Source organism: Trifolium pratense, linkage group LG5, assembly GCF_020283565.1.
Source record: "Trifolium pratense cultivar HEN17-A07 linkage group LG5, ARS_RC_1.1, whole genome shotgun sequence".
In the NCBI taxonomy this organism is placed as follows: domain Eukaryota; kingdom Viridiplantae; phylum Streptophyta; class Magnoliopsida; order Fabales; family Fabaceae; genus Trifolium; species Trifolium pratense.
In genome coordinates this window covers 16,833,127-16,855,519 of record NC_060063.1, presented here as the reverse complement: position 1 = coordinate 16,855,519, position 22,393 = coordinate 16,833,127, and the positions used below count along the sequence as shown (strand labels likewise).

At 33.7% G+C, this 22,393-nt stretch overlaps 1 protein-coding gene across 6 annotated transcripts; it reads right to left on the bottom strand.

Annotated features, from left to right (window-relative positions):
* Nucleotides 1–3,966: 3,966 nt before the first annotated feature.
* Nucleotides 3,967–21,252, bottom strand: LOC123883025 (protein TRANSPARENT TESTA 9-like). 6 transcript variants are annotated; one of them, XM_045931708.1, is made up of 21 exons: nucleotides 20,678–21,252; nucleotides 19,361–19,412; nucleotides 19,198–19,274; nucleotides 18,987–19,120; nucleotides 18,781–18,877; nucleotides 18,598–18,655; nucleotides 17,942–18,050; nucleotides 17,723–17,846; nucleotides 17,453–17,639; nucleotides 17,036–17,361; nucleotides 13,794–13,882; nucleotides 13,650–13,720; nucleotides 11,781–11,891; nucleotides 10,123–10,188; nucleotides 6,895–7,032; nucleotides 6,294–6,399; nucleotides 6,128–6,199; nucleotides 5,961–6,019; nucleotides 5,648–5,804; nucleotides 4,925–5,091; nucleotides 3,967–4,727 (listed from the first exon to the last, which is right to left on the bottom strand). In XM_045931708.1, the coding sequence occupies exons 1-21, from the start codon at nucleotides 20,728–20,730 to the stop codon at nucleotides 4,398–4,400; spliced, it is 2,583 nt and encodes an 860-aa protein (XP_045787664.1). In that variant the 5' UTR covers nucleotides 20,731–21,252; the 3' UTR covers nucleotides 3,967–4,397. The 6 variants fall into 6 exon arrangements, with proteins under 6 accessions (XP_045787664.1, XP_045787662.1, XP_045787666.1 ...); XM_045931706.1 differs by having other exon boundaries at nucleotides 17,036–17,373; nucleotides 20,678–21,194; XM_045931710.1 differs by having other exon boundaries at nucleotides 3,967–4,722; nucleotides 17,036–17,373; nucleotides 20,678–21,130.
* Nucleotides 21,253–22,393: the final 1,141 nt, after the last annotated feature.

Below are 22,393 nucleotides of genomic sequence, written 5' to 3'. Positions count from 1 at the left end.
CAACCCAATGAAAACCAAAAACAAGACTACACTACAAGACATAGACACTTTATGGTTCCAAATTTATTTCTTCAAAAATTCTTTATAATTGCTTTGACCTTAAAGTTACATGATTGAACGGCGTATGTGGGTCATGTCCTCCAATCTTAGAACATCATCATGGCTTTGATTTTTTGAGTTAGATTTAGGATATGTTTGGTTTCAATTCTGGAGCATCCAGAATTGATTCTGGATGTGTAGAATTGATTTTGACTTGTTTGGTTTCTCAAAAGTAGAATTGATTCTGCCTCCAGAATTGATTCTACTTGAAGCTAGAAATCGTAGCTTCTGATTCTAGAATTGATTTTTACACTCAAATTTTTTGTTCAACTCACTTTTTCATGAATATATCCAAACATAAACCACTTCAGCTTAAAATCAATTTTGGCCAGAATCAATTTTACAGAATCAATTCTGCCAAAATCAATTCTCTCCGCCGCAGAACCAAACACACGCTTAAGAGTATGATCGTAACATTATATATATTTTTCAGAAAAAAACACTCGAGTGTTTTGCTGTTTTAATTATGTAAAGTTACTCCATCATAGTTGAATGATAGATATCCCTTAATTATAAATAAATAAATGAGTTACAATGTGGCCTATGTCAATAATTAGAGTTGGGTATACGGGTCAAGGTGTGTGGGTTGACCTGTTTAACCTGTAGTCCGCACGGATTTAAGATAATTTTTTTTTATCTGTTTATATTTTTGTTTGTGTGGGTTGGACCGTTAAAATCACGGGTTAAATCACACGGGTTCGCGGGTTGGCCCGTGACCCGTCTTTATATATATATGGGTATTGCTACAAGACACCCATGAAGGTGTTTGTTAGCATCAAACACCCCTACTAAAAGACAAAAAAAACTCAAAGTAAAAGTAAAATTATCTTTTTCATTTGCCGCTACTTGATATTTTTGCGGGAAAAAATGGCTGTCTTTGGATCAGTTTCATCCGTCCGATTAATCTGATTTACCAAATTTTGCCACATGCGCTTCTCATTATTTCATTCCCTTATTAAATTTTATAAAATAAATCAAAACTGTTTAAAAAAAAAATCAAAACAACCCACAACCCAGAAAAGTTCCTTTCTTTTCCTTTCGTCTCATCGCTGCTGGATCTCTAACAATATAAAATGAAAATAGATAATTTGGTGCGATTTTTTGGTTTGTAGCTGTGATGGGGGTTTCGACTTTTGTTGGTTTTTCCTTTGTTTCTGCAATTATGTTTTGTTGTGTTTTCTTTATTGACCTTTGCTGTTTTGTAGTTTTGGTTGATAGCTTTTTGGGCTAGTTTTTGTAGCTCTCTTGTATTAACTTTTATCCACCTCCCTTGGCATGACTTATTTCATGGCTTGAGGTTTGTTAATAAAATTTGATGTTAAAAAAAAATGATTGAGTAAAAAAATTGAGAGATTTTCGTATAGGTGGGAAAATGAGAAAAAGATTGTATAGGTGGGAAAATTAGTTTTTTTGTCTTTTACTATGGGTGTTTGATGCTAAAATACACCTATCCACTTTTACTTTGAGTTTTTTTGTCTTTTAGTATGGATGTTTGATGCTAACAAACACCTTCATGGGTGTCTTGTAGCAATACCCTATATATATATATATATATATATATATATATATATATATATATGGGAACTTTCAAATGAGAGAGATTTTAAAATGAGAGGGTTAAATGTTAATCATTAGATTAAATACATGGTTGTGATTAGATCTCAAAGTTAGTGATTCACATGAGACTTGATTTAGTCGATCAGAAATCAAACACATTTCTCTCTCTTCCCTCGCTAAAACACGAATCACGAATGGTTTCTGTTTTCCTCTCCGACTCCAAACATCAATTAAAATGAACACTCCAGAAATTAATTACAAAAACAATAGAAAAAAACTTGTTTAACAACCCTATCATTTGTGACCATGATTATCTATGGTCGCTCATCCACCGGATTGACCAGAGATTGTTGGGAAAATTGGCGAAGATAGCGAAAAAAGAGAGGAAGATGGATCTATATGGTTTGGAGTTCGGAGTGTGAAGATTCAAGGAATAAAGAGGCGAGTTCTTCGCCACCGAAGAATCGGAAGAGGCAAGCCGTTCCTCGCTGAAGAATGGAAGAAGTCAAAATGAGAAAAAGAAAAGAGGTTCAGGTGAGAGTGGTTGTTTAATATTAAAATTTAATCTCAACCATATATTTAATTTGATGGCTAATATTATACCCTCTCATTTTAAAATTTCTCTCATTTGAAAGTTCCCCTATATATATAATTACAAATTTTATCACTTATAAATTATAACATTGGTTCATGTCCAGATCCAACATTTTTTTAAAAAAAAAAAAAAAAAAAAAACTTAATCTAAACCCTAATTATAAAAAAAAAACAAACAACACACTCTTATTGGTTGTACTCTTAATATTGGTTTGAACTATTAAAGTTCTTTTTAATATTTTGAACAAAACTATTAAAATTCTTATTAAATATCATTTGTGCATAGAGATAATAGATAAAATAAAAATGTCAAAAACTTTATTTATTTTTATTTGTTACTTACAATTTATATATTATAATATACAATTATTAATACTATAGTTTTGTTACGGTCAAAAAAAATACTATAGTTTTGTTATTAGTTTATTTTTTGACAAGTGATTCTTTTTTTTTTGTAATAATCTATGGATTAACCGTTTAACCCACGTGCTTACGTGGACCGGACTCGGGCCTACATATCATAACTCGTCTACATTTATTGATGTGCTTGTTCGCCCCATTTAATATGCAAACTTATGCGGGACGAGTTAAACGGGGCGGGCTAGGCCGCATCCCCAGCTCTATCAATAATGGACAGTAGCAAGAACCTTACATGGGTATGGAAAAAATATGATGAGTAGACCCTTGTTACAAACCCACCACAATTGTGTATTGTCTAATATTCACGTAGTAATAAATCTCAACTGGTAGTTTACAACCGAACAGTATAAATTACTCATACACTAAAATAATCTCAACTATTAATTTAAATAGGATAGCTGAGAATTGTATTTGCATCACACAATTACAGCATGAAATATAATCCCTTACAAATCGGGGACATCCTATAATCCCTTACAAACCGGCTGTTAAAATGCATAAAGTTAATTTCCTCTTAATTATTTGACAAATTATTCTATGCAGTTACCCGCAGAAAAAATACTACTTTCATCCTTCTATGGTGATGATGCTAAAGGCGTGTGAAGGGCAATATTTACTATGTGACCGACCTTACGTTTCTAATTAATCACAATCAAGCCATTGCCTTTTTAGTAAATTACCACCATGCCTTGGCTTAGTTACCTCCTTATCATTTTAATAAATAAAGAAACAAATTTTTTTTGACAATTTTTATTTATTTTTACCTTCCTGCTTTTTGAGATGCATACTTAATAAGATTCACCGCAAAATTCTTTCTGCTTATTTCATCCATCAACAGATCAATATAGATACACATTATTACAACCTAATGAAAATCCAAAGAACTGTTACGAGACTAATTGAATTCCAGTCACTAATAATATATTAATCAAGGAAAAAGTAACAGCAGGCCATTTACGTATACTTAAATATTTTTATTTTTTGATGCCTTTAAGAAATAAAGAAAATCTTTATTTGACAAATATTACTAATTGACAAATATTACTTCAATAATTAAATAAGAAAAAATGGAGGGCAGGTAAGATTGTCACGAATCCTAACCCGTGTGTGGGCATTGATATAATGAAGAAATGATTAAAAAGAAGGGTGAAAATTGTTCCATACACTTGGTTGAAATAATATCATCAGAAGACAATTAGAATATAGCTATACAAAACAAAGTGGAACTAACTGTAATTGGATGATGAAAAGTTGAAAACAATGCAAATGTGTGTGTTGTGTAAAGACACAGAACAATAGAAGGAAAAGAGAAAAGCTTCCATTATTTTATAACCCATATTACCAGAAACAACATACGAAACTTCGAAGACGGCACTTGTCTGAACAAGGAGGAAAAAAAACTCTATACGGAGTCCCTCAAATTTACATTTGTTACAGAGCTTACAAATAATGTATAAATATAAAAGAAAAATATGGGGCCTAGGTCTTGACCAAAAATAAAATAAAAATATGGGGCCTAGGTTAGAGCTCCTAAAGAATGAGACAAAAGGGTAACTTTACAAATCAAGAAAGGAAAGACTAGTATACAAAAAGAATGACACTAAACCACAATTTCTAATCTACAAATTTGGTATGTATTTTGAGAGCATATACAAAAGGGTGACAGACTTAATAACATCCCACCCCTGGAGTAAACAGCCTATTATTATAAAACAAGTAAAAAAAACTTACAACGAATCGCGAGGTGTTGTATGTGAAGAGGATTCCTCTGAAATAGGAGCAGACAGGTTTGATATGTCTAGTGCGGTTCCAAGCTTGAGCGAAGGATTTATTCTTCTATGAACCTCGTCGCATAGATAATTAATCTCTTCAAGAATCATGAGAAAAGCAGTTTTGCAAGACTCCTCGTCCCTGAACGCCAATATCCATCTTCCATCAACAAAAGCTTTTGTCTTTAATTTCCCATGCGGTTTGTACTTGACAGGATCCAGAAAAGGTAAAGCGGAAGGTCGGATCCGCAGGTGTAACCACTTTGAATGCTTATCATCAATCCTGGGCTAAAGAATGAGGACAAAAATGATTGTAACATTACTATACACTGACTGATCAAAGTAAAAATAATTTTAACATTTTATTTAAATTACATTCATGGATTGTTTCTGCTTGGAAACTGACATAAATTTGTACAATTTTCAGCTAATAAAACTACTTGAATCAAGATTAAGATGCAAGGGTAGCGAACTACTATACATACATTGCACCCAGCCAAAGGTGCAGCAACCCGAACAACTCCATAGGGCTTCTTCAGAGGCAATTCTTCTGCAAGTACAAGCCAACCAGATGTTCCTACAGAGATTGCTAGAAACCAAAAATGGCGCTCTTTGCCCCTCTCAAAAGCAATTCTACAAGGCACAGCATTACCTGCACGTGGTAAATAAGAGACAATTAGGTTATCTTTTGTCCTAAATATAAGTCACAGAACATTTTATAAGTGTATTAATTATTGAATTTTCTTTTATACCCCTTATTTTATTGTGAGTATTAATCTACCTAGATTTCATCTTTCCTATGCAAGTAGGTTTCATTTAATGAGCGATCCGGATATTTTTGAAGGAAAAAAGTTAGTATTAACTCTTGAATGTTAGCATTAAGTCAAAAAAAAACAAAACTCTTGAATGTTCTTTGATCTTTGTGATTTAATCTTTTATTTCTTATAAATAGGACCAAAGGGAATATGGATAAGAAAAATGGAATAACAGTCATCCCACTATGCTCTATCCCACCACATCATTTTTAGGTCAGGCTCTACATGCCGCTATCTGGGATTGATAACTTATTACAATACATATCATAAGTGAGGTGTATTTATCAGTACTTGATGTCTCATTGATAGGTATAAATGATTATTTAGGTAAATAACCTTAATATATAAAAAATTCATTAGAGAATACACAAATTCACAGTTCAGAACACTTGCCAAGGTTCATTTCAGTGCCTGGCTTTGGGACCGACACAAGTCCAGAAGTCTGGGCTCGAGAATTCGTACGATGATCACTAGGTTGATAAATAAGAGGTTGATCAGGCAAAGTTCTACCGTGAGTGAATATTTGAAGTTGGTGCAGAAGTACAAATACCTACAAGAGAGAGCGGGAACCGATGAATAGTTCATCATTATAAAGGTATGCAATCTATGAAGAATCAGAATGGATGGTAATCCAACTGTATGAGCATGTTATGCACAGTGCAATTTTATAAGAATTCAACAAGGCAATTAAAAAGCGTAGGCAGACCTTCACCAACTCATGCATTCTTTCTCCAGCAGTAAATGATGATCCCTCGGGTATATCTTCTGTAGGAACAACAGAAACAGAATTACAAGCCTTCGTTTTATTCCCACATAACAACCAGCCAAAGGAAATAAATAAATATTGGAAAATCTACAAGGTTACAAGCTTACCTTCTGAAAAGAGTTTCCGAGGTGGAAAAAGCATGGATTTTGGTTCTTTTGGAGGGGATGAGGATTCCATTGCTGAATGTAGAAAATTATATAATTCAAGCACATCAGTAAGCCACGCACATGAACATAGAAATCCATTAGGAATAACAAGAAATTTTAAAATCACCTCTTTTGCACTTTCTCCACTCATCACAGAGAACAGTAATAAGAAGGTCAGGCCAGAAACCTTTAACTTCCTTTTCAATAGCACAAGCAGAATTCTCATATGAAACCTGTAATAGAGGAAAATAAATGCAACTGAAATTAAGATATTCATGTAGTGCAGATATTAGACTCATTTGATTATTCACTATAACCAAAAGGAAATATGGTAAGTTAATGTCTATAACCTTATATTTAATGTATTAGTTGACTTAATTATTAAATGTCTGTCATTGGCCCAAATGCTTCTTTACAAGCTATCATCTTATAAGCCATGAATAAGCCATGAATACCTACTATGTTGGCAAATCAAAGAACATTTTTTCCGGATTTAGGCCCCCCATAACACCCAAGTCAAGGGGGAAGAACAAAGCCATTCAACTACTCGATGTTGGACTTTGGCCCCCCATAACACCCAAGTCCCTATCATTTCATATCAGAAAAAAAAAATTTGCAAGTTATATATTAAAGAAATGGACTTCCTACATGTGTAAACAACATGCAAATATAGGGGCATGCATTAACATTTGTGTTGGCGTCACTACTAAAGCCTTGTATGTTCTTACTTTCAGCAATTTGAGGTGGTGCTTGTTGAATTCTGACTGACGGTAGGGAAGCAACTGGCGTAAAAGCCAACCACCATCCCATAGTGTCTCTGCAGATATATTAGAACGACAAAGGAGACTCACTAATGCATCGAGCACCTGAAAAATACATCCCATATATTTTAAAAAAATTACTAGTCAAACATCAAGTGATAAAATAAGGCTGTTTGGCATTCGATTAGAAAAATGTAGTGTCACAGTGGAAAAATGATAAACCGTAAACCATAAATGATAAAGACCATTTGACTAGAGCAATGTAATTTTATCCTATAGAATCTGGAACATCATCCATCATCACATGAACTAAATGGTAAAATTAGCGACACCAAGCAGGTACTTATAATTATATTTGTTCACATCTTCATATGTGAACTGCCAAACTTCATTTATTTGTTGTTCACGTTAGGCAGGTACTTATATTTATAAAACCAATCACAATATGATCCAAGTAGCATTTTCAGTCTAGCAGACCACATGAATTTTGGTTCCTTTGATAGGTAAACTTTATAATATATATATATGGGGTTTGCTAACTTAGACCCACCTAAAAACATGAAGGTCTAAGTTAGCAAGGTGCGCCTTTTCACTTTGGACAAAAATAACCACTTACCATTGTTTTAAACCAATTGTAAATTAAGGACAGTTTTGTAAATTTGATCAACGTAACTACTTTCTATATATTACCGTTTTCTTCAAATCTTTCTTGTGGCCCATGATTTTTTTTTGTTATGGCACATGATTCCTACTAGTATGCTGAGAAATTATATACGAGACAAAACGCTGTTTATCTATGCTGAAAAAATGAAGGTTTTTTTATTTGTTGAATAATGGGAGAAGAAGGTATTAAACTTTATAAAAAAAATTTTAAAAAAAAGTCCCAGTAACAAAAAAAAAAACCTTCTCCAATAACAAAAAAAAAATGTACCAGTAACAAGAAGGTATTAAAATTTGATTTCCTAGTTGTTTATTTAGGTTGCCTATATTTATAATTAAGTGGGTCTAAATTAGCAAATAGGTGCACAAACATTTAATAACATTTACCTAACTAACCCTCAATTTTCTAGTGTAAAATAACTAACTATTAAGGTGTTTTAGCTCCAAAGTGAAAAGGTGCACCTTGCTAACTTAGACCTTCATGTTTTTAGGTGGGTCTAAGTTAGCAAACCCATATATGTATATATATATATATATATATATATATATATATATATATATATATATATATATATATATATATATATATATATATATATATATATATATATATATATATACGCTTTAACGAAAACAAATTTTACAAAATTCACCGTTGGATTGAAAGTTTATATCATATAGATCATCCATATTAAAGTTTACAAAAATCTAAAATCGTTTGATACGTTTTTTAGACTCATCCATGTTAAATTTTACAAAAATCTACTGTTTTATATAGGGGATTTATATTGAGCGGTGTAACATTACTCAAATGTTACACCGGTGTAATTTGATCCCTCCCCATATATATATATATATATATATATATATATATATATATATATATATATATATATATATATATATATATAAATCCCCTTTGATAAAGACCGGTTAATTTTCAACACCACTTTAATTTATTTTTTTGGTACAAAAATCCAGATTATTTTTTATTGGACCAATTTTTTAATAGAAAATACGATTTGATAAACATAGTTGTGGATTACTCAGCAATCTCATTTTTCAATAGAAAAAATGTGACTTGATGAAATCAGGTGGTTACCTACAGTTGGCACGAACAATTTGCAGAAGGATAAAACATTTTCTTGCGACTCATTTGACTCAGTATTCATTTAGTGACTCGTTTGACTCAACGACCATGACATATCAAACTGATGCCCGCCCGCAAGAATGACAAACAAAGATGTAATCGCGACGGAAATCACAGACGGTGGGGCGAGGGAGAGTCTCTTCAATCCCTTTCCATTTTGCTTCCGTTGATGGGAAAACATCACGCTCAGTCGTGAAGTTTGTTTGGTGATGAACAATCCAGCGGCAGCGGCTGTCTTGCATGTTCTCCACAACAAATGCGATTTCCCGTCGGTGAATATTGTGGAGGAACTGATGATTCTATCCATCGGAAATGGAGCCCCGGTGAACAGAGTGTGTAACATCTGTGAGTGCTCAACGTCGACAGTAGTTGACATTGCTCTTGACGGTGTTTCAGTAACAAGTTTTTTTAATTGTGAGAAGTGCGTTTGTGAGGTGCATTTGCGAAGTAGAAATTCTGATTTCAGAACCGGTGTTAAACTAAATAGAAAAGCGGTTTACCATTTTGTTATTAATTGGGTTGGGTTGGTTATTTTGTTAAATGGGTTAGATTTTTAAAATATGGGCTGGGCTGTTATTGATTTGGATATGGTTAACCAAAAATTTTGAACAGACCTTTGACCAGTAATGCTCTTCGCCAATTCGGTATCAAATATTGGTGAAGTGCCAAAAAAGCAACCACTAGTTAAAGGCAAAATAATGCGGCTGTGAGTGGAGGAACAGAAAAATATATATGAACAAATGCATTTAGGAGAACATTAGAGTAGAACGCACTGAGTAGATAGCGGAAACTTGCCTAAGATGGTTTGTGCACCAAGGAGTTTTAACATGCAGCTATTGCATATTGAGTTTTTATGAATACACTGAACCAGTGTCACTTTAGCATGTCCAATTATCCAGGAAAAACATTCACTATGTTGTAGACTCGTTCAATTGTCCTCAAACTTGCAAATCTATGTAAGTCTATGCAAGTGGGGGATTTCTCATAGTTGGTGCTGCTGTACATGCAGGCATTTTTATGGTAAGAGATTATGATCCAACTACTCGATACAATGATCTAGAAGTCTATGCAAGTGCACCCAAGTTTACACAAACAACTTTCTAGGCAGTTATTTTTCAAATGGAACGAGTTTCTAAGAAGTTAACTTGATCTCAATACCTAAAGTTGTAAACTTGTATGATTCAGAGTTAACAAGAAAATTTGACAACTATGACGTTCAGGTGGTATGGTAATTGTCAAATATGTTAATGCTACATTTCCAATACCTAAAAATGAAAAGATATCTCTACCAATAAAGATTCAGGAACCCCCATATAGTATAGATATAACCATTTGACTATGTCTACAAGTATGTCAACAAGAATCTATAAAATATAAGCATGTACCTGAAATCTAGGTACGCGAGGGCTTGATACAAAATTTGGAGACTGAAAAGATACCCCATACTGCTCCTGTAAAACATGATAAGCAAAAACTAAGGAAGCCATCATCAAGCAAAACATCTTTTAAATATCAACAAGGGAGAAAATGAAACTAAACATAATAGCTTTCTCCATAAATACATTACAATAGAAATAGTGGTTCGATTATTACTACAATTTCAGATAAAATTGATTAGAAAGTATTTATATCTATGAATATGATGTAAAAACAGTACCAGAAAATTTTGTCGAAAACCTATCATATTTATGCATTGTATTTGTACCAGTTACTTGTATTTGTACCACGAAAAATAGTATACAACAAATTTGATGAGGAATAAATTCAATGATGAAGTGAAAATACAACTATCAATCCCCTGCATACACCAGTATCCTAGCTGGGAGCACTGTACTGTACTTGACAATGGATTACCCAATAAATGTAATTACTGTACTTGACAATGAAAGGGTCATCTATTAAGGTAAAATATAATCTACTGAAAGAGTGTATCTTCTATTCTACTGTTTTATTTGGATAGGTAGTTTCTTATATATGAACTTTCCTATATTAATTTGTATATACCTTTCATAATGGGACATATCTAGTGAGAAAGGAATCTCTTATGCGAGAGTGAGAGGATTGAATCTTAGCCATTGAATTAAAATAGACTGTCTAGATTAAAACATCAATATGTCCCACCCAAATCTCCTATCCCAGTTTTGTTTCGTTGCCCGTTCTCATCTTCTAGCAAAATGTCCCACCCAAATTTCCTATCCCAGTTTTGTTTCGTTGGCCATCTTCTAGCATACCCATTGGCGGGCACCGCCAAAATCGGCAGCCATCTATGAGGGAAAATCAAGGCTCAAGTAAGATGCCTAACAAAGCCACTTCCATTTTGCTCTAGCTAGTAAAATTAGGACGACATTGCTATAGCTAGTAAAATTGAATTTGGCTGAGGTTAAATTGTTTTAGCATTTGGAACGAAGAAGCAACACTTCATATCAAGATCTGAACTGGAAAGGAAAACGCACTGGCAAGGTGGAAGACTTCCATTACTCCTAAAGAAGATTCACATGATGTCATCTAAATCAATTAAATCTAAGCCATCTATTTTAATCCAATAGCTAAAATTAATTCCTCTCACTCTCACATAAGAGACCCTTTCTCACAAGATATGCCCCCCATTTCATAAACTATATCTAGATATATCAGAATCTATATACCTCCGTATAAAATAAACCAAGAGGAGAAAATATAATGGCTTAAATGCAGTTTTGATCCCCCTATTTTTAATTTTTTGAAGTTTTGGTCCCCATATTTCAAAAACCAACTTTTCAATCCCCCTATTTTAAATTGTTTGTACTTTTGGTCCCCCACTTCATTTTGAGTCAATTTTCATGATGTGTCAAATGACACTTGGACACTACAATTACACGTGGCATTATTGTTTATTTTATTTCAATAAATATAATTGGATATTATTTAAATCTAATCACCGAGCCAACTAGTAGACTAATGGACGTGATAGAACTAAGCTTGCCTTCAAGAAGGCAAAAGTGAAAATTATATGGCAGGGGAAAAAGGCATCAAATAACATTTGAAAGAAGAGGAAATTGCAAACCTTGATCTTTTCAAGATAAACATCAAGCTCGCATGCAATACCATCTCTTGTCAGGCTACTTTCAGAAGAAAAGAGTTGTTCTTCCCCTGAAGCCGAGCCAACCAAAGCTTGCTGCACAAGCATGCAATGGAAATCAAATAGCATATTAAAAGTAGACCGAATTTATCAAAATTCAAAGCAAGGCTTTGTAACAAGTCACTTCACTAGAATAAAACTATTATCTATTTCCCCTACTCCTACTGAAATGATCCCTATTTCAATAGCAAAGGGAAAAAATTAATAAACCATCCAGAGATGGCTTATAAAAAAAATAAAAATAAATAAATAAACCATCCAGAGATAACCTTTCTAAGAAGGCGCCTTCTAGGGTGGGAGAGTCCAATAGGTCTCCCACCATGGGCAAGTTTAAGTTTTAATGACAGCCGTTAGATTTTGATGGTGTATAAATTCTTTGGCACGTCTGATTTTTTCTCTAACACACAACAACAACAACAACAACAACAACAACCTGCAAAATACAACACATTCCATTTTCTCCATTTTCTCTCTAACGATTGTTCATTCTCCATTTTTTTTCACAGAGATTCATAACCATCTCCTCTTTTAATTTTTCCTTTGTAAAAGTTTCTAGATCTAAATGTTCTTTTACAAATTTTTGGTTGGTGTTTACTTTAAGTAATTTACTTACCACAAGATAATAATTATAATAATAATTTCTAAACAAAAAGATGACATTTTTTTATCAATCTTCATCATTTGAGTTTGAACTTTGAATCAATGTCAAGGTGACTATGGTGAGGAGGTTGACATGAATATATATTGTACCTCTAAATCACTTCTAAAACCATAATTTGTTAAACACTCATAAGTGCTAGACAACAAAAAATGATGTTTTTCTCCCTTATTTTGAATTAAACCTCAAATAATTGAACTAAGCATGTTGAGAAATGGTGGTGGAAAAAAACTCAGCAAAGAAAAATGGCCGGAAAAGGATGAAGATTGGAGAAACAAAGAGATGAGAGATGAAGGGAAGAGAAAGAAATGTGTAAGATATTGACGGTGCATCATAAATCTGTGGAATATCGCCAATCCAACGGCTTACACAACTCACCGACGGTGGGAGACCTACTTAACTCTCCCACCCTAGACTGAGCCTTCTGAGAAAACCTTTTAAGTCTCCACTTGATCGTTTAATTGTTTCTTCCAGCAAGCAAAGAGAACAGAATACCATCCTATTGTGAACATTACATAAACCAAGTTCTCACATATCCAAACTTTATTTCCTTATAAAAACTTAATTGAGACAGATTCATTTCGACAATCATTCCATATTTTTATTCCTACCCATCAACAAATATGTCCTTCTAAAAACTTAATTCAGACATATTCATTTCGACAATCATTTCATATTTTTATTCCTATCCATCAACAAATGTTCCTTTTTTGTTCTATTTGAAAGACAGCTTTCTTGCCGCCAACACAAAGCTTTGGAATGAGCCTTCACCACCACCCTCAACATAATTTATAGAATATCACATCCAAGAATTATGTGGATAATAATCAGTGCCATCAAGACTGGCATTTGGAGGTATCGGGTATCTTCAATGGTATTCACAAAGCAACTACGCTAAAGAAAATGCTAATCGAATAAATCAAATAATAAAATGCCACACTTAACAAGGATAGCAAATTTCAAAATATAGAACGCGGGATAGGATCCCAGCCAGTACAATATAAACTTGTATGTTGTACAAGGATCTGCTGTACCAAAGGTAGAAATTCTACCAGATTAACTGTATTGACCAACGGCATCAAAAGTCAACAGTCAAATATTCATATTTTAAAACTGACAAAATTGCAGAAACTTACCAATAGGAGCTTTTTTTGCTGTTTGCGTTGTGGAAGAATTCCAAGCCCATCTAGCATTGACTCATCAAGTTCTACAAAATGGGATATGTTAAGAAAACAGAAATAAGTGCAACGGTGAAGCAAATAAACATTCACTTGTACAACCTTTAGTTCGCAGCAGAGTGGCAAGCACACTCAAGGAACCCAAAACTTGTACATCATCCCCATCGGTTACATATTTAAGCAAAACTTCCCTACATCAATCAGAGACATCGTGACAAAAACAGAAAAAAAAAAAAAAAAAAAGAAGTATATTGTAGTATTATAATGCTTATCCTACAAAGCACATGTCCTCGAAACAAAGTCTAAAATCAAAACTCAATAAAGTACCCAAGATTTCTTCAGCACCCTTAATTTTTAAAAGGGTAAGTGAACCCTTATGCTTTGATGTATGGAGAGAGAGAGAAGGAGGGGGGGGGGGGGGGGGGGGGAGGGAGAGGGAGGGGGAGAGAGAGAGAGAGAGAGAGAGAGAGAGAGAGAGAGAGAGAGAGAGAGAGATGAGATGAGAAATAGAGTGGATTTTGTGTATTATTTGGTACAGGAGAAATAGAGAAGAAAAGATTATGTACTCTCTCTCCCTTTATTTGGATGGAAATTTAGAAAAAGCGAGGATAGAAATTTAGAAATCAAATACTGATTATTGAATCTGAAATAAGTTTAGGTAACCTAGATATAATAAAATTGAAACCCAAGCAAATTAAATTAAAACATATAGTATACAATAAAATATAACGATGAATATACAACAAAGCACAATAGAAAAAGCGGATATTATTATGGGAAGAATTGGAACAAGCTTCCATGTACCACTGGACTCCGGTGCAGTCGTTTCATCAATCATTGTTTCCGTCCTGGGTGGGCTAATGTTTCCTTGACAATCTTGAGAATAGAGATAGAGGCTATAGTAGAAACAAAAGCAAAACGAGATAGAGACAAAGGTGATAGCCCAAAAAGTTAAAAACAGGACGAGGGTTAGAGGTACCATTTACCTTCACGAAGAGCAATGAGTAAGCCAACCAAAGGATCAGGTGCGACCGCAGTGGGAGAAAGGATTGGAATAGGAGTTGAATCACAAGAAATAGTAGGGATGGTCACTTGAACTGATCAACAACATCATTAGGAATGTCTTTGGAGCTTCAACAAGTCCACACTCATCAGAATGCACAATATTAAAAGGAGACTTTGATCTTTTATTGGCACAACTGGGAAAAGACACCCAAATATGTTTGCCAAGCTGACAAGACTGACAAATCCAAGGACTTCATAATTGAAAAAGGAACCAGCACTTTTAACATACCCAGACATGGATGAGACAACAGACAATGAAAGATATCCAGAGATGTAGAAACAATACACACGATGGATGAATGAGGATGAAGGTAATGGAGACCTAGTGATTCAGATCTTGTTCCAATCTTGTGTCCTGTAGTCCAGTCCTCTAATAAAGGAGTCGAAAGTAAATGTTACAAAACAATTGAAGGGCAAGAGACAGAGACGAAAGAAGCAAAGCTTGACTAATATCAGTAGCCTAATGCCTTAGAACCATTGCAAGGGTTGTGGACGAGGTGTTTTAGGTGACAAGTTAGAGATGAGAGATTACCAGCTATAAGCACCAAAATATAAAATCCAGGATCTCACAGAGTGAGAGAAGCAAACAATAGTGTTGCCATAATGAGTCAGAGTGACCAAAGAAGCATGTTGTACAGCCATCTAAACTGCGAACAAAAATAACCTTGAACAATGTTTAAGTAAAATGGGCAATCAGAAAACTGAACCAGAGCCTACCAAAATGGGGAATGTCAAACAACATCAAAATACCCTCAAAGTGGGACCCACAAGAAGAAAAACAAAGAAACATAAAACAGAGACACACAAGGCCTGGAATCTGAACAGACAGAACATACGGAACAGTCACAGAGGCGAGACCAAAACAGCAATTGAAAACCTCTAAACAGACCACAAAAGTGTGACCCATCTGGAAGTGGTCCAAAACAAACAAACCAGAATGAGCCAACGAGTCAAACGGCAACGGTAGCATTGCGAACCAGTGGTGGGAAGGTGGCGCGCGAACACCCCGCGTTGGCGAGACAGTTACACAAAAAATGCAACAACCCTCTGGCAACGAGGCATGGTCGGACTGCCAATCGGCGGCCTCTAGTTCAAACGATGGTGTCCACTGGGACACCCAAGAATTAAACCAAAAACAGGGTAGCCCTTTGACGGAGCCTAAACTAGAAACTAGGGATTTTGAACATAGCTCTTGATACCAACTTGAATAATTTAGAATGAATGAATTGCATTACACAATATATATACAAAGAGTATCTCGGAAAAATGGGACACTAAGGAAAATATAACAGCTATAATAAATAGAGAGAACAATCATAATTCTACAGTTTTTTCCAAATTATACCAATAGAGATAAAATTATTCCAACTGAACCAGAGCAAACCAAACAAAAGAGTTTGTGTTTTTCTTCTCCTTCTCTAATTCTCTCTTCTCTGTTTCTCTCATATATAATAGACGAAGCCTTAACAACTATTAGTGGCCAATCTGTAGCCATGTGCCTCACTTACTAAGCGGGAATGGTGACTAGCCGCTACTTACTAAGGGGTACTACCATCCAAAAGAGCAAGGGTAGAGGAGTATTAGAATTTCTACTAAGATGATTAGAGAGAATCTTGGATTCAATATTCCAAATTCTTATTGAATGATTTATGGTGATTACACAGAGATGAGCAATCGATTTATAGATTAGCCTAGCTACCCCTAGTTTACTGACACATGTCAATCAGGGTGTCCTAGTCGCTGACACCTGTCAGTTTTGTTAGTTAAAGTAGTAGTTAAAGTAGTTACAGTTTGTTGTAACAGTTACCAGGGCCATAATCTAGTGAAGTAAGGCTTGTGGCGATCATGCTGATCACAGGCCAATTAGTCTAGAGCTATTCCTTTGATAAGGAGAAACCTTAAATTAAGGCCCAATGCAAAACACTCAAGTCATAAGTGAAAATTTGGTTCTAGTGAAACATTTCCATTTCCAAAAACACCGTCAATGCTATCTATGCAAGATTCTAATGAATAACTATTAAATTACTTTTTCTATGGCAATTAAATATTTTCACTTGAATAATTGAGTAAAAAGTGTGATCGGGATTATTGAAGTTGGCATGATATATTTACTAAAGTGCCACAGTTCCAAGGGTGCAGAAATGTGAAGATCATTGTACCAAAATAAAAGAAATATGAAAATCATTGTTCCCAATCGAGCATAAGAATATCAACAGAAGAGCATAAAATATCGACAGAAAATCAAATTTAAATCAGTATGTGTTAAGTTTGGCTAATACCTCAAAGACGCATTCGAACTGCTACCATTATTTAGCATGGTTATACTTTGTGCATGAAAATCTGAAAAACTAGATGAGCATGGCACATGGACCACCAAGCGTTTTTTATTATTCTTGGCAAGATTATCATTATCTATCCCATCGCTTTCAGATTTAAAACCATGATCAGGTATATAGCCATTGACTTGACCCTCAGAACATTTTGTAAAGGAGTCTAAGGGGTAATAAAGTGCAGCAACTATTGTATTTGCCAAATCTTTGATCTTGACTATCCTCAAGATGCAACAAAGTAAGTAGAGAGAAGTGACAACATCACTTTGCATATCCTGGCCAACATGCTACTAAACATTAATAAGATCATGCTGAATAGCATAAATCAAAAGTAAACAGAGAAAGCCATAAAGTGAATTTTCATACATTAACAGCCACTGTCCTCAGGGAAGGAAGAAGTACTGGAAAAATCAGAAGCGTCAGAATGCTATCTGTTATTAACCTTTCAACATCAGGAATTCCGGCAGAAATCACATCACTGAAGTAATATAGATTATCCTCAATTTCATCTACAGCAGCAGTAATGGTAGAGTTTGAATCTGGGCCTGGATTTCTGTCTCAGTAACCATAATTTCTCTTTAAGGAAACAAGGAAATCTGAATATAATATTGAAAATAAGAAATATGTATGTCTTACTTCAGTGTCTCAGAGATCAGTCTGTTTAAATCCATACACTGCTTCTTAAAAAAGGAAACCAGATTTGAGAAGTAATCTGTGTGAGGTGCGCTAGTTATATATCTATTAACAGAGTCATCTCCAACTGAAAATTGTATAGAAAAATTATTTTTAATCATAAGACAACTGAGTTAAGAAATAAATTAGAAAATGGCATCCAAAAAACAGCAAAAATCTCACCATGATAAACATTAAGGGTTACAGCACGTACAGCGGCGCGGATCATGTTCTCCTCATGAAAAGCAAAGCGTATCGCCTCAACATATAGTGGAAATGAAACTACTTCGTCCTAAATGCATAGATAAGTACAGTAAATACATTTGGGAATCTAAAACAAAGGCAGAATTATTTGATAAAACTGTCTAGTAAAAACATTATTTAATAGGCAGCAATTTTTCAATAAAATTACGAATCTCCAAAGATTGGAATGCCTGGCTTACAAGACTAGCAATTTTTCAATAGGAATCCTCGAGTCCGCACAAAATATCAGTGTTGTTGAATTTAAACTGTTAACTATTTAGTTATAAAAAAGAACTGTTAACTTTTCCTCTTATCTTTCGTTTCTTTTTTCTGATGCAATAAAATTTCAAAATCTTCTCTCAAAGTACAATAAAACCCATATTAACCACCTTCTGTAGCGACGGGAATACAGCTAAAAATAATCTGAACTTTTAAACTAAGTATCCTCTCCTGTACCATTTTTATGCCATAAACATGAGATCAAACATAAGTCTATAACCAAGTACAAGTGTTAGGAAATTATCTTACAAATCGCTGTTAAGCTAATAATCTAAATAATTATCAAATCAAGAAGGCTAGGAAAGCAGAAAACTTACATTGCGAGTCTTCACAAGCAGAGAAATAGTATTCTTGTTCAATTTCCCACCTATTGCTCTTCAATGATGACCATAAGACATTAAAGGACTAGTTAGCAAAATTTTACAAAGGGAAACAAAAAATGGAGGTTGTGCAGTGTAATCATCAACTGCTGTACACTAGTAGGATACAATAAAACAAACCTTAAAAAAGATATGTAGTATGACAACAGCTCATCATTGCGGAAATCAAATGAATATGTAATTAGGTAGTTCATATGTTCATTACTAAACATATAATCTGCAAAAGTAACAATAAAGAAGAAAATAAAGCCCATCAACATTGTTACATCTAGTGTAGGAAATAATGTAACTGCTTAAAAAGGAAAATCATTTGACAATCAACTTACATATAGCATGTTCACTCTGTAGGTTTTGGATCATAATGCTAACAGTTTGTAGTAACTGAAGTGGAATACTAATAGTCCTGCTAAGTTTTAGAATACGTACAAAATCCCCCACAACTTGCTTTTCCATGAAAAATCTGCCACAAGCTATGATATATAAATTGCCAGCATTAAAACAAGTATATTAAGGAACATAAGCATAACGGAATCTCACTCAAAAAAGCTTGGATCATGTTGATCGCCATATGTTATCAACTCCGCAATTGATCTCAGTGCCTCAATAACAAAATCCTTCCGCACATAATACAATAGAAAAAATCAGGAAACCATGAGAAACAAGTCAAAGAAAGTTCTAATCATAAGATAGTTTTCATTACCTTATTAACATCATTAACTATTTGAACTTTTGTCAACTGATCAGCTAAGTACCTAAGCACCACAAGACAGCAGGGCAACACAATGAATAAACAAAACAGAACATCAGTGAAGTTTACCCAATTACTCACTAACTTGAGAATAAATTTATGGTAATGAATAGCTTGAGCGATTAGGTTTCAACTTGATATATTATTTATAATTAAAATTCTACAAGGAGAGTCCCTTAATTAAGAGAATAAATCTGGACTAAATCATATATAAATCTTAATAAAATCATAATCATAATTATATACAAGAAAGAGCATGTCTTAATATTGTAGGCATCAAGCTTATCACATATCCAAGTTACCCTCGCTCCTCAAAGACCAGTTATGAAAATGTCCAATTGATCATTAGTAGAACACTAGAACCAACAAATTAAGTATCAATCTCACCGGACACAATTTTCTCATGAAAATAAAATGACAGTCAATCTCAATATGCTTAGTTTGCTCATAAAAAACTTAATTAGTGGCAACATCTAAGGCTGGTTGATTATCACAAATGAGACTCATCCTACCTATTGCAGTGGGATGGGTAGCTCAACTGATTAAACTGGTTGAGCTAAGGGTCAAGGAGTTGGAGGTCCAGGGTTAAGTCCTACAGAAAAAAAATAACTAACATAACAATTAACATACTACTCCCTCTGTTCCTTTTTATTTGTCGTTTTAGATTTCTGCACATATGTCAATGCACAACTTTGATCACTAATATCTTTAATTATTTTTTATAAAAAATTATGAAAAATTTATATTTTGAAAATACCTGTTGAGACAAATTGAACAACATCTTATATGCTAATATTTATTTTTATATATTAGTAGAAAATTACGACCAAAGTAGATTATAAGCTCCTGAGTAATCAGTTCATAACTTAACAACTATATTATCATTAAACAGTATATCTACCGCACATTTTTTTTTGTCTGTGAACGAAATGGTAAATACCACCAAATTCACACACACACAAGGTCCCGGGTTTTAAACCGGGCGGAGGCATCCAAGTTCCAACCTAGCAATATCATCCTTTGCCAATTGAGCTAAGACTTACTGAAATCTACCATATGAATTTAGTTTACCCAATTTTTCACTATACTATCATTGATTAAGCACACAATATATCTACCAATTTTTCACTGTTCCACTATATACTTATATAAATCAAATTATGAAATTATGAATTACAACATTGCAAAACAAAATTAACAGATTATATTATTGAACGATTTATCGATTATGTAGCAATGAGGAAAATTAAGACAATTGTAAATTCAAACCTGAGTTGATCCAAGGAAAATCGATCTTTGGATCTCCAGAACGAAAACCACATGATTATGAGAATCAGGAGGCGAAATTGAGGTCACTAAAATTCATCATGAATCGAAATCGAAATTGAAACTGCTCGATCCTCTCCACGAGCAGCTTCAGAGAGAGAGAGAGAGAGAGAGAGAGAGAGTAGGGTTTTCGAGAGATCGCGATGAGAGAGAGAAGAAAGAGTGTAATCGAAACAATCGAGAACACTTTGTTTTCGATTTTGATTATTATTATTAAATAACGAAAATCGGTTGAAGTTGAAAATGATGATGATGATGATGATTCAATCGGTAGCGAAATATAAAATTTTGAAGGAAAGTTGAAGTGTGACGCAATGTAACATGTGTTAAATGTATGGATGAATGAATATGAATGTTCTGGTGTTGTGTTGAGTAGGATGAGTATAGTTAATTAACAGCAACAAGGAAGGGACATGCCTTTTTTTATGCAAAATGGTATCATATTTCAATGACCCAATACATCATTGGATACATGCTACCTACATTTTTTTAAAAAATTCTATCCACACCACCACTCCATTAAAATATTGCTCCACTATTTTGTTTTATTTTTTGTTTTCCATGGATCTTAAGCAGGTGGTCAAAAGTTCGATTTCTAAAGACAGTTGGACTTAGAATCAAGCTTTGACAGAGTAGATATTTGTACCTAGGTAATAAGAGATCATTGTCCATGACTCTCAACGGTTTTGGAGTAGCAATCATCTTTCGCTACCATGAGATGGAAGCACTACGACCAAAGGCTCATATGTATGAAAAAAGTTATATAGGAAAGGAATAACTCGGATTGTTCCCCACACAGAATTTTCGGTAGAGGTTAGTCACCGCTATTAAATATAGATATCTCTCTTAGTTGGAATTCAAATTTTTGTTTGCCATATTATAAAAGTCTAGCCTCTTTTGTTAAACTCGTATTACATTACTTTTTAATTGTTGTTTTTGTGTTATTTATATATATATATACCAATAAAAACTTATAAATCGTTAATTTTTCTAAGATTATATATGTTTCCACAATATTGCAAATACTTATGGCCCATTTGGTGATAATATAAGAAACATATAAAATAACTACATTGTATTGTGTCTTAATCATGTGTTTAATTTTTTTAATGGTGTTATCAATCTAGTATTTGATAACACAACAATATATAAGAAATTAACCCCTAAATTTCCTTATTTCAGAAACTAACTAAAGCCCAAGGCAAAAGAGAAACAATGAATTTTTAAGAAAATAATAAAAATATTTATTTGGTAGCATCATCAATAGAACTTTGAAATTTTTTAAAATATATAAAATTATTTCACATAGGTAAAAATATATATAATATTGCCATTTAATTATTTAACAAATGTGTGTGATAAAAAAATTATAACCTAACAACATAATTGGCATTAAAAGATCTTTAATACACCAAATCAATTGATATGTCCAGAGACCCTCATTGTCTACGAAACTATCGCAATAACATATACAAAAAAGAAGAAAAGAATTACAAGAAAAATAAAAAATGGGACGACATAAAACTTAACCTAATAATACTACATAATGGGTAGGTCAACTCAAAAGGTTTAAGACATCACAAATGTTCAATCTCTATTTCAGCCTAACACTAATCAGAGGTATAACAACTTGGTGAATGGACCGACAATCAACACAAA